We start from the raw sequence: 13,249 nt of genomic DNA on the forward strand, positions 1-13,249 counted from the left end.
TGTATCTCGTCATCCCTAGTGGTTCCGTCTCCCACTTCTCTGCCCATTGATTCTTCCTGACTGTTCTCTTAAACTTCCCCCTACTCTTCAGCATTACTAAATTGCGATCTATATCTGCTGCCGGCCGAAGTGGCCGCGCGGTTCTGGCGCTGCAGTCTGGAACCGCGAGACCGCTACGGTCGCAGGTTCGAATCCTGCCTCGGGCATGGATGTGTGTGATGTCCTTAGGTTAGTTAGGTTTACCTAGTTCTAAGTTCTAGGGGACTAATGACATTAACAGTTGAGTCCCATAGTGCTCAGAGCCATTTGAACCATATATCTGCTCCTTCGTATGTCTATCGTCCAATATCTGATTGCGCTCTATCTGTCCATGAAGTAATCTAACTGGAATCTTCGTAACTTCCGGCATTTTCCATTTATACCTCCACTTTTTGTGCTATTACTACCTGAAATTTATTACAGAACTCAATTAGTTTTTGCTCTCTCATTCATGCTGCCAAGCTCATATTCTCCCATAACCGTTACACCACGGTCTAATCTACCACGATTATTAAGTTTACATCTCCTTATCTCCCTTTACGTAACGAATTGTCCTTTAATATCCTCATGTACTTTATCCCCACCTTGTTCTTGCGACCTCGTCATGTATACCTGAACTATGGCTGTTGGTGTTGGTTCGCTGTCGATTCATGTAAGAACAACCCTATCACTGAACTGTCCACAGTAACACATTTTCTGCCCTACCTTCCTGTTCATAACGAATCCTACTCCTGTTATACTATTTTTTGCTGCTGTTCATGTTATCCTATACTCTTCTGACCAGAAATCTTTGTCTCCTTTCCGTTTCACTTCACTGATCACCATTCTATCTATATTGAGCTTTAGCATTTCGCTTTTCAGATTTTCTAGCTTCCCTACCACGTTCAAACTTCTGACATTCCAAGTTCCGACCCGTAAAATGTTACCCTTTCATTGATATTTAGCCCATCTCTCATGGTCTGCTCCTCCTAGGCAGTACCCTCATGAAAATCAGAATGTGGGACTTTTGCCAAGGGAGGTATCATCATGAGACTTTCTCAGTGACAGAGCACGTGTCCCATGTATACACATTATGTGTCTTTACCGTAGTGGTTTCAGTTGTTTTGTGCTTGCTCGTGCCATTGATCATCGGTGATTCTTCCGCTCTTTCCTTCATATGCAGAAAGTCTTCGGCGACCATTGGTGATGATTTTTACTCTAAATGTAAGCAGCTGTGGGGTTCGAATCCGGGACAGAGACCGTTGTAGTTACTAGGCAAAGATGCTACCGCTTCCTTTCTTATATTTTTATGATACAGAAAATGCTTGTACTGGCAGAAAATAACGGACGCAGTCGGCTTCAGGCTGGGTGGAAAAAGGTAGGCCTGGGTCCAATCACAAGGTCTGGCTGCCCTGCCAGTGTGCTGGTCCCTCGATAGCAATGGACTTTTTTCTTTTGCTTTTAATTATTCTTTTTATTTCATTTTTTTATCCTTTGATCTTGGTATAAGAAAAAATGAAACAGAATCGCAGTTAATCCTACATGGCTTCTGCCACTTAACAAAAGAAAAAAGTCACTTCCAGTCGTTGGGTGCAGCGATTTTTTGTTTATTTTGTTTATTAACTAAGAAAGGAGAAGGTGGCAGATGGGACCACAAAATTAAATAAACTCCTTAACAATACTTCTGCAAAGAGACGATGACGAGAATAACACAAGGACCGGTTAACTCAAGCGGTACGTTGACGACAAAATACGAGTACAAGGTTCGCAATACTGGCGGGTAAGTCATGATACTGTGGCAGGTGCAGGCGGTTCAGATATGACCGCTAGAGCACGGGTGCCGATATCCAATAACATTAGAGACAGACGACTGTAGCGGCCGCGATGGGTGGCTACTGCAGTGCGGAGCGTCTGTAACAACAACAACACTGTACTATTGTACATATAATAATTTTTTCTGATTTTTCGATAAATTAGTGTAATCGATGTTCCGATTTCATTTCTTTTTTTTTCTTGTTTCATGCCATTATTTTAAAGAAACTGTAAACAATTTTCAATGTGAATATTAATGTTTATGTCAAATTTCAAGCAATATTGTAATAGAATTGAAGTGTAACAAACGTTGAATCTATTGTAACAAGTTTAAAATTGTAATTGTGCGTCTGGTCCATACGTAGGCGATGTGTTAGGATATGTAGAATGCAAAACCTCTGGTGAATACCCTGTCTGTAGGGGAGCGGTAAAAGGTGGATGGCAGGTGAGCGCGGGAAAATGCACACAGGCGCGGCACGGCATAACGGGCTCAGCAGTAGTAGTCGGAGTTGGGCATTGGTCCGAGCAACACGTTCTGGATCGAGGAGGCTCTCCTGGAAGACGTAGTTTCATTGAGCCTCGGATATGCCGTTCCGACGCCTATACAGCATGGCAAAATTTCATAGGCACTAAATGGAAAAGTATTGCGACGCTATGAAGAAGTAAAGTGCCGATACATCAAGAGCCATTGCTGTGGTTGTATGTGTGCTCTGTGCCTCGCCATCTCGCCGCCTGCCGACCGCCGCATCGATACGAATAGGTTGAAACTTTTAGTACTGTATTCGTATGGACCAGTGTTAGTTTTGTTCCATACTGTTCAATAACAACTTAAATTTTACCAGAACTGTCCTATCATTTAATTATCCTCACAACTAACCTAGCCAGGGTCCTTTCCAAATGTTGTGCAATCCGAGTGTCCCGAAATGAAGAATTAAAGTTTATGTTAATAATAATTACCTGCAGACCTAGCTACGTTAGAATGATGTTTAAAGAACTTTTCTGTTAATGAACTAATAGACGAATAACAAAGGTCTGACAAAGTTGGAAGATAATTTTGATATTGATTTAGTAGTGAAGTTTAATCATTTCGAGATAGGTATAATGGTATTTAAATGAGCAGGAAATAAAATGAAAAGAGTAGTAACTAATATATTGGAAATCTTGAGCACATAATGATTTCAGTAATCGAATTTTTTTATACAGTGATCTTAACAGTTTCAGGGTCCCCCCCCCCCCCCCTCTTTTTTATTCATTTCAATTCTGAAGTGTTCTAGACTGATTTGATCAGCAAAGTTAAAGTTAATATAAAAAAACAAAATTTATCAGAGTTTTACCTTTATCAAAATTGACATTGTGTGTGTGATTCGAAAGTGCTATTTCTAGGGTTACCTATGCCCGATTTTAATCAGATCAAGAGACAGTACGAAGTTTTGTAGTAAACATTATAGTGTAGTGTTATGTATTTATGGTTTATCCCTATCAGTACAGAAAGTGAAATTATCAGTTCAATAGATTTCCTGGTTCTAAAATTTACCATATTATGCTGTGTTACTACGTGTTGTTTTGCTTGAACGTACATCAACTTGTACAGGGAAGAAACTCAGTTAATGCCTAATTAGGCTGGCGACCGTATTATTAACAAATTGGTAGCATCTTCTGTGTTGTTTCTTGTCCGTCCTGACGTGTAGTTGCATTTCGGACTTGCTTGACGTATCATTGTTATTACAGAGTGGGTGTAAGTCTGATTTGCCTCCATTCAGGTACACGCGGTCAATTTCTATACAAAAAAGCCTTTCTCATAAGGTGAAGCCCGTCAACTTAGCATAGTACAGGCTTCAATGAGTATCGTGTGCCCCAAAGCGCAGTGTTGCACGTGGATGACGACAGCTCACAGCCAGTGGCGTGTGGCCACACAGGCGATGGCGAATAGCGACAGCACGTGCTCACACGGGGGGATTAACAGCGAGAGTGTTTGCCGGCTCGGACTGTGACGGCTGGTCAGCTGACTGGCCGGGATCGAACCCTGGTCCACAACGATAGCCGCCAACAGCAGACGACCTAGCAGTCACATAGCGGGTAGACGGCCGATGGGAAGGCATTTTTCCGGCACCTAATGCTGCGGCGGTGGCAGCGTGCTGACTCATCTCGGTTCATTGACTAACGTACTTCCCCTATTGGATAACGGCAGGTGAAGACTGAGAGTACCTGTCTGGATATGGCGGTGTAATTGCAAACCTGATCCACATAATGTTTTCGGAACTGCAGTGTTTCTGCTCTCTTTAAGGTGCTGTCGTTATTGTCGGGCTGCCGCAAGGTCATTGCCCCCGCTCTTCTGTAGTGTCAGCGACTTCACATCTACGGTGGTGCTGCAACAATGTAGCAATTCCTATTTTCAGATCACCGAGCAGTGTCTCCTGCAATCTCTGAGTATTGAATACTTACTTTACATACTTACTTATGCGTGGCTTGGGCCTTAGTGACCATATGCCTGCTCCAGACTCCTCCTCCATCGTTCCCGGTTGCGAGCCTCCCGCCACGACTCGCCCGCTCCTAGTCCCATGTCCTCGGTGTCCTTGTCAATATTGTCCTTCCATCTTGTCCGCGGTCGTCCTCGGTACTTCCTTCCAACTACAGCTCCCAGAAACACATCATGGGGCATCCTCCCTTCACTCGTCCTTGCTACATGTCCAACCAGGTCAACCTTCTTCTTGTTATTCTTTTTATAATGTCAGGCTGTGCGTACGGAGGAGTACTGAAAAAAATCTCTGAGCACTATGCGACTTAACTTCTGAGGTCGTCAGTCCCCTAGAACTTAGAACTACTTAAACCTAACTAACCTAAGGACATCACACACATCTATGCCCGAGGCAGGATTCGAACCTGCGACCGTAGAAGCAGCGTGATTCCAGATTGTAGCGCCTAGAACAGCTCGGCCACTCCAGCCGGTGAGGAGTACTGAATACATGAAAGTAAAATATTTTGGGTTGTTAGGCCCCGTCATATTTCTTCTATGCGATCGAAGTTTCGACAGCTTTGCTGGAGTATTGTTCAGGATCTTGTGGTGGACAGCGAACAGTGTCAAACTTTGGCACCACGAGATCCCGAAGAACATCCCATCAGAAGGGTCGAAACTTCGATTGTGTAGAAGAAATAAGATGCGTTTTAACTACCCACAAGATTTAACATTCAATGACAACAGGCCCGAAAGCATGAACGCTTACCATTTTCTTGCGCCAGCACACCCAACTACTGAGGTGACTTGAGACACCTTCTTATGCCATCCTTTTGCTGAGAAAATTACAGAAGCCGTCTTCTTCGCTACGCGGAATAGATGTGCAGCACAATAATCATACACTCATATCATTCTTCATATGTAGGGATGAGTTTCTTCTACACTGAAAAACTATAAAAAGATGAAATTGTAATCAACATGTGTCATGGGCTTGGAAATACTGGAGAATCATTTTCGTAGAATTTGATCAAGGTCAGTGTACAAGTGTCTTATGCCGTCGGGCAGTGCAAGTTTATTGTGCGCTACTGCCAGCAACTGCTAATCGAGAACTCAGAAAAGGACAGAATAATCTAATGATTACACCAAGACTAAAATATGCTATACTGTTGTGAACATTCGAAGTTAGACCTCTGAGACAAAAATTGATCCAGTGCTATACATTGACGTGTTCAAGCCAGGTACGCATTTTAATCCGCACCGACATGAAGCATAATCCTAAAAACCAACTAATACGCCTAGGTGAAGAAAAAGGTTAATTCAGATGGCGTGACGGGCTGACAGTCCCTCAAGAGGGATGTTAAGCAGCCTGTTTGCAAGTTCTTTCAATTGGACAACGTGTCGGCCTACACCAGAAATCATACCGGGGAAAATGGACCTGCAGTTTAATGTGGAATCCGAAGAACGCGTCTTTCCTGTTCATACCTTCACATCATCGAGTGGTGAAGGCTAGCGTCAAGTCAGAGTCAAAAATTTCATGACTGATACCATGGCTAAAACCCATGGTCTTTTTTTTGTTGCAATTTATAAACTTCTTGTTACCGACTACAGGTTTCAGTCTGCGTTGCAGATCATCTTTAAATCTAAGCTGGAACATGAAAATAAGCAATAAAATTTAAAAAAATATTACTAACACTATGACCAACGGTTGTAGAAATTACAACAAAATATTATGAATCCACATACACCAGACACTGCAAAGTACAGTTTGTCAAAAGTGATGTAAAACTAACGTAAAATATAAGGATGTGGCGAGGAAAAATATTTTTATATTCGTATGACATGTGCGTAAGATATAAAGTAGTACATTAAAACCGTATAAAAAGATTCCTCCATCAAAAGCAAACTCAGATATTAAAATAATTAAGGATTGCAAGACACAAAATTAAGAAATAGAAGACACATCAACGTAATACATTCCAGCATGTATGATTCGTTACACAATACATTAATACATAAGAAAAGGGTAATAAAAAGTCTCATAGACTATTGTGGATCCGCACATTTGTGTACTTGTCTATATCTTTTAAAAGATTTTGCAAAGTTAACAGACAAATTTAATTTGCATAGCTTGAATCGTCTAAGGCTTAAAATAAAACTTTAAAGAATATTCCTTTATTTTAAATTAAAATAAAATACACCACTCTCATTCTAAGTTAAAAAATGGGAGCAAAAGAAAACGTAGTTACAAAAGTAACTATAGCTTCGTCCAAACAATTACTACAAATTAACGAAGATCTTCAGTGATAATAGTCTGAGAAACCAGAGTGGCCGCTGGAGCGCACCTCACACCACAGCAGTGACGAGCGGTGCAATACCGTGGTTATGCGTGTCACAGGCTGCAATTCGCGCCGAACGCCGTCAATCACTGTCAACTATTATGTATTAGATTAAAGTGTCTTTTAACTCTTAATTTTTATTAATTATTTTACTTTATAGTCAAGGAATCTGTTTTACACGGTTGTAATGAACTCATGTATGACTCGCACACATCTGACGTGACTATGCAAATATTTTCCCCAAAACCTCCTTGTATTTTCCGTTAATTTTACAGCACTGTTGACAAACTGTTCTTTTCTGCAACGGATATGTGCAGATTCATAATGCTTTATTTTCATTTGCACAACCTTTGAGCGTAGAGTGTGTAATATCAAATTTCTATAATTTTTATTGTCATTGCCTTTTTTTCCTGTCACAATTTAGAGATAAAGACGATACGCAGCACAGAGTAAAACCGGGAGTCGTAGTAAAATGTTGTGATCTGTAATGTTGTGATCCGCAGAGTGTTTATTTATTAGAGACTGAAGTATTCTGGTATCTGACTGGGATTCGACTCCGCGACCTTAGATCTTCCTGTTGGTGCTATACTACTTTACAACCAAACCCGACGAGATAAGTTATCTGAAAAGCACTTCATGAGGAAAGGGGGTGGGGAGGTTGGGGGGGGTGGGGGGGGGGAGAGAGGAGACGTGTTATACGACCATTATTGTGCTCCTTACTGTTGTCTGCAGGATAGCTGCAACCCCAGGAAATCGTGATGCAATGCACGTAGACCTGGTAAGGTTCAACACGTGGTGCAGGTTTTGCCAGTTGACACTAAAAGTGAATAATTGTATCGTTGTGCGCATAAATAAGCGGGAATAATCATTCCTGTCCGAATGTCTTCCTTGCGATAGATGGCTGTAAACAATTACGAGAGTAAAATATCTAGGAATATCCGTCCGAATCGTCCTAAATTTGGACAACCAAGTTTGTTGCACTGTCTACAAACGCCATGTGGATACTCATTGGGAACATTGTAAGGAAATGTTGCCCATACACACAAGGAATAGCTTACCAAATACTCATTGGACTAATTCAGTAGTATTTCTCAACAGTACAGATGGTGTTAATAGATGAGATAGAAAAATATCTAAAGAAGAGCACTACATTTCCTCACAGGTTCATTTCGTAAGCGCCCGTGCGTCAAGTTGATACTCATCAAACTCTAATTGGCCTCATCTCGTGGTCTAGTGGCTGCCTCTGGATCAAGGGGTGCCGGCTTCGATTCCCGGCCTGGTTGGGGATTTTCTCTGCCCGGGGAATGGGTGTTTGTGTTGTCCTCATGATTTCATCATCATCATCATCATCATCATCCGTGACTGTGGATAGATTGAACTGTACAATAAAACGGGGTTGTGTAACAACTGGGACTTTGTACAGGCGCTGATGACCGAGCAGTTGAGCGCCCCACGAACCAAACAACATCATCATCATCATCTTCAAACTCTAGCTGCCGACGCTAAGAGAGGCGCGTTGTCCAACACGTCTAGGTTTCTGTTAAAATTCGGAGAGCGTACGCCGCAAGAAGTGGCAGCGACTGTATTACAGCCTCCCACATAGATCTCACGAAATCATCACGAGTGGATAACCAAATTATTGCCTCATGTGAAGTCTTACCGAATGTCGTTCTTCCGAAGCGCCATGAGCGAATGGAACAGGATAGGGGAAAAACGTTAGCGCAATGAGAAAAATACCTTCCGCAACAAGCTTGTGGAGCACAGTTTTAGAAGTTATAAAACAGCATCCAAAACCTCTACTGTGTCTGAATTATTTTCTCGAGCAATAACTAGCAAAACAGTATCACACATGTTGTTATTTTCGTGGGACGTTTCGGCTGTAATGTTGGCTTCCGTCTTCTGTTGCAGTGGTGGTGCAGGACTACGAGGTGCAGGTGTACCGCGCGCATGCGCTGCTCGGCAACACGGCGGTGCTGCGCTGCGTCATCCCGCCCTTCCTCAGGGACCATGTCTCCGTCTCCTCCTGGTTCCGGGACGACACCATCATCCTGCCGGGATCTCACGAAGCGGGTGAGTCCAGCTCTGTTCCCCAGCCATTCTGCAGCGGAGGTCTCTTGTACAGCACAACAGGCAGTCTTTAGGGTACTCAACTTCTGCTGCGCTCGTAATAAGTTACCGTATACTCCTCGCACTCCATGTGATACAACAGGTTAGATCCTGTTGCTGGAATTCGAGCTCTCATTACGACCACTCAAACACTCCTTAACTCGCCCCAGTAATTTCCCGTGTACTGCTGCAGTTCCGCTGCTGTCTTCGTTTGCACTTGTCCTTGGTAAAGTTTTTGAACTCTGGAGCCTAGTACATAAGCGAACAGTACCACGTTATTAAAAGAAACGTGTCATGATGGTATTTAAAACCATTACTTAATGAAAATCACTCATCGTTTCCAACTGACTAAATGCATGGAAACAGTACGTTGTCTTTCGCAGGTCTGCTTGGACGTATGAACACCTACAGCTTACTGTACATTGGCAACTGATCGACGTCGTCCAGCCATGAGGGGTTCGTTGTTATATTGCCACTTTCCATACAACTTTCCATTATACAAAACACAGAGGTTGTTTGTCGTAAGCACTTTTCATATTACTCCCACCTTGGCAAGCTGCTATATGCCAAGAAGTTTCTGTTAGGTCCACTTTGAAAGCATATTGATCGAGTGACTCATTTTCATGTTTCCCGGCTTTATTATCTACGAAAATAGCAATTAATGCGTGGTATGACATTAATCGACAAATACGATAGTGATGTATTTGTTACTCATTTTTCTTTTACATATTTCTAACGAATGGAAGACTTTTGGCGTTTTAGATTCCACTTAATCTTTGAGTTGGTAGATAACAACCTAGCAACAGCTGCAGACTAATTTGAAGTGGTTGTGTTTTCCACTAGCACCGGTTGCCTCCAAACACGTCTCCAACGATTGTCAGGCATATCCGACACTCGTCGGTGAAGAGAACGTGACTCCAATCCTGAGCGGTACATTCGGCATGCTATTGGGCCCATCTGTACAGCACTGCACGGTGTCGTGGTTGCAAAGATGGACCTCGCCATGGACGCCGGGAGTGAAGTTGCGCATCATACAGCCTATTGCGCACAGTTTGAGTCGCAACACGACGTCCTGGGCTGCACTAAAAGCATTATTCAACATGGTGGCGTTGCTCTCAGGATTCCTCCAAGCCGTAATCCGTAGGTAGCAGTCATCCACTTTAGTAGTAGCCCTTGGGCGGCCTGAGCGAGGCATGTCATCGACAGTTCCTGTCTCTCTGTATCTCCGCCATGCCCAAACAACATCGCTTTGGTTCACTCCGAGGCGCCTGGACACTTCCCTTGTTGAGAGCCCTAAGGCCTTAGTCACACTGTCCAGCCAGTGCAGCAAGGTGAAGGTTCCCTGCTGTTCTGCGGTGGCATGCAAGGCGCCGTAACTGCTGTACGACACCTGAATGTCATCTTCCGACCGATAGTGCAACCATATCGGCAGCATGTTGGCGAGGCATTCGTCTTCATGGACGACATTTCGAGCCGGACGGTGTGGCCGAGCGTTTCTAGGCGCTTCAGTCTGGAACCGCGCGACCGCTGCGGTCACAGTTCGAATCCTGCAGCGGACATGGATGTGTGTGATGTCCTTAGGTTAGTTAGGTTTAAGTAGTTCTGAGTTCTAGGGGACTGATGACCTCACATGTTAAGTTCCATCGTGTTCAGAGCCATTTGAACCATTTGAACAGCGACAATTCGCGCCCCTATCGTCCACATCTTGTTAATGACTTCCTTCAGGATAACGACATCGCTAGACTAGTGGCCAGCATGTTCTCCAGACATGAACCCTGCCGAACATGCCTGGGATAGATTGAAAAGGGCTGTTTGTGGACGACGTGACCCGTCAAACACTCCGATGGATATACGCCGAATCCTCGTTGAGGAGTGCGTCAATCTGTGCCTTGATGAACTTGTGGATAGTATGCCACGACAAATACAGGCATGCATCAATGCAAGAAGACGTGCTACTGGGTATTAGAGGTACCGGAATGTACAGAAATCTGGACCACCACCTCTGAAGGTCTCGCTGTATGGTGGTACAACATGCAATGTGTGGTTTTCATGAGCAGTAAAAAGGGAGGAAATGATGTTTATGTTGATCTCTATTCCAATATTCTGTACAGGTTCCGGACCTCTCGGAACCAAGGTGATGGAAAACTTTTTATATGCGTGTATTTTGATAACTGGGTTATACAGTTTCCCAGTATAGTGTTCACAGGTAGTGCACATAGGTAAAGTACTGCATGGTTATCCAAGCGTCAAAGACGCCTTTAGTAGTTTACCAACATTTAAAGCGAATAAAGGCTTTTACTGCCTTGAAGTAAATCTGTTTTTGACCATATCAGTAGCGCCGCATTGGTTATCCGAGAAACATGTAATGAAAAATAACGGTACACAGGTGGTTGCTTCTGTTTCCCGTCACTGGTATTGTCTTTTGAAGGAATTCATCACAATAACTCTGAACGATTTCTTATTAATGGAGACAAGAACTTCGTTTTAAGCATGTCGTGGACCCCTGCACTGAGCAGCATTAAAACAAGACGTTCTTTGTCTCAATCAGCGTAAGATTTTGACGATTAGTTACGGCAGTGACAGCTCGCTTTCGTTTGCGTTCAATAAAGGTTCACTGCTCGTATCGTAGCAGGTAGCATTCACAGCACTTGGCGCATGCGCAGAGTGAACCTACTCTCTGCTGGTCTGTAAAAGCAACCAGCTCCGACGTGGCATTAAAGGAGCACTCTAAGAAATTATATGACAAGTCGAGAAGCTCCGACAATGTTCTAATAAGTCGTCTTCGACGGAGAAATGAAAATACTGGCTACTTTAAACGATCCGTTTACTACTGAATTGTCAGTAGCACCACCACAACATAATGACAAAGTCAAATTCCACCACGGCAACAAGAGGCCACGCATAAACACTCTAAGCTAAAGACGCACAAAAATTAGCACTAGAATAGTATGCAATACCGCAAGGTACAATCCAACACCACACAGCAGCTAGCCAACAGAGAAGTACCTGATGTTACACTCTTGGCATCGGTTGGCCGAGACTCGGCAACAGCAGCGTCTCTCCTGAAAATAACGACCAGCTGTACCGTCGAGATGGTGTATCAACTTCACTTGAAGACCTGGCTGCAAACCCGAGAAGAGTATCAAAACCTTTACGTTGCACAAGATTAACAAGACAATGTTAATGTGTCTAGATGTTAGTTATTACTTTGTGACAAACGATAAATTAGCTGGAGAGAGTATAGAGGAGTACTTTGGTGCATGTCATTAGCAAGCAGTGACTGGTCTCAGATTTCTTGAACACCCTTGCTCCTTGTGGCAAATGTTGAAAATTCTCATCACACTTACTAGTTGAGAGACATTCTTTGACCCATTCGACCCACTAAATTATTTGTTAACACGTTTCACTGCTTTTGAACAATGCAGTCTTTTCTCGCTCAAAACTAAACAGTTGCCAAGAATGTTCCTTTCTAAAAGCATTCCAGTCCGGAGTAATGTATGGTTCGCAGACATCTGCAGAGCAGTCTTGCAACAGTGTCCTCAGGATCATCCAGTGTGCTACCCACATGAAGCCTTGATAACACTCAGGCACAGTTGGTAAATAGTAGTGGCATTCAAAAATATATCAGTAGAAACAAAAACAGCCTTTACTATCCACAGCTTAACATTATTCTTACGCAGAAAGGGGAATACAAGGTGATTCAAAAAGAATACCACAACTTTAAAAATGTGTATTTAATGAAAGAAGAATAATATAGCTTTCTGTTCTACATCATTACAAAGAGTATTTAAAAAGGTTTTTTTTCACTCAAAAACAAGTTCAGAGATGTTCAATATGGCCCCCTCCAGACACTCGAGCAATATCAATCCGATACTCCAACTCGTTCCACACTCTCTGTAGCATATCAGGCGTAACAGTTTGGATAGCTGCTCTTATTTCTCGTTTCAAATCATCAATGGTGGCTGGGAGAGGTGGCCAAAACACCATATCCTTAACATACCCCCATAAGAAAAAATCGCAGGGGGTAAGATCAGGGCTTCTTGGAGGCCAGTGATGAAGTGCTCTGTCACGGGCTGCCTGGCGGCCGATCCATCGCCTCGGGTAGTTGACGTTCAGGTAGTTACGGACAGATAAGTGCCAATGTGGTGGCGCTCCATCCTGCTGAAATATGAATTGTTGTGCTTCTTGTTCGAGCAGAGGGAACAGCCAATTGTCTAACATCTCCAGATACTGTAGTCCAGTTACAGTAGCATCTTCGAAGAAAAAGGGACCAAAAACTTTATTGGCTGAAATGGCACAGAAAACGTTCACCTTAGGCGAGTCACATTCATACTGAGTTGTTTCCCGCGGATTCTCAGTGCCCCATATACAGACATTGTGACGGTTGACTTTCCCGTTAGTGTGGAAAGTTGCTTCATCACTAAACACAATCTTTGAAACGAAAGATTCATCTGTTTCCATTTGATCAAGGATAAAATCACAGAAATCGATTCTTTTAATCATATCAGCTGCAGACAGTGCTTGA

General features: G+C 43.2%; 1 protein-coding gene across 1 annotated transcript in view; it reads left to right on the forward strand.

Moving 5' to 3' along the window:
• Positions 1-1,715: 1,715 nt before the first annotated feature.
• Positions 1,716-13,249, forward strand: part of LOC126456830 (Down syndrome cell adhesion molecule-like protein Dscam2) — a 416,068-nt gene continuing 404,534 nt past the window's right edge. Inside the window, exons 1-2 of the mRNA XM_050092636.1 lie at positions 1,716-1,752; positions 8,527-8,688. Of these exons, the coding sequence (XP_049948593.1) occupies positions 1,716-1,752; positions 8,527-8,688 (199 nt within the window). The remainder of the gene's footprint in view (positions 1,753-8,526; positions 8,689-13,249) is intronic.

This window comes from Schistocerca serialis, chromosome 1 (assembly GCF_023864345.2).
Source record: "Schistocerca serialis cubense isolate TAMUIC-IGC-003099 chromosome 1, iqSchSeri2.2, whole genome shotgun sequence".
Classification (NCBI taxonomy): Eukaryota; Metazoa; Arthropoda; class Insecta; order Orthoptera; family Acrididae; genus Schistocerca; species Schistocerca serialis.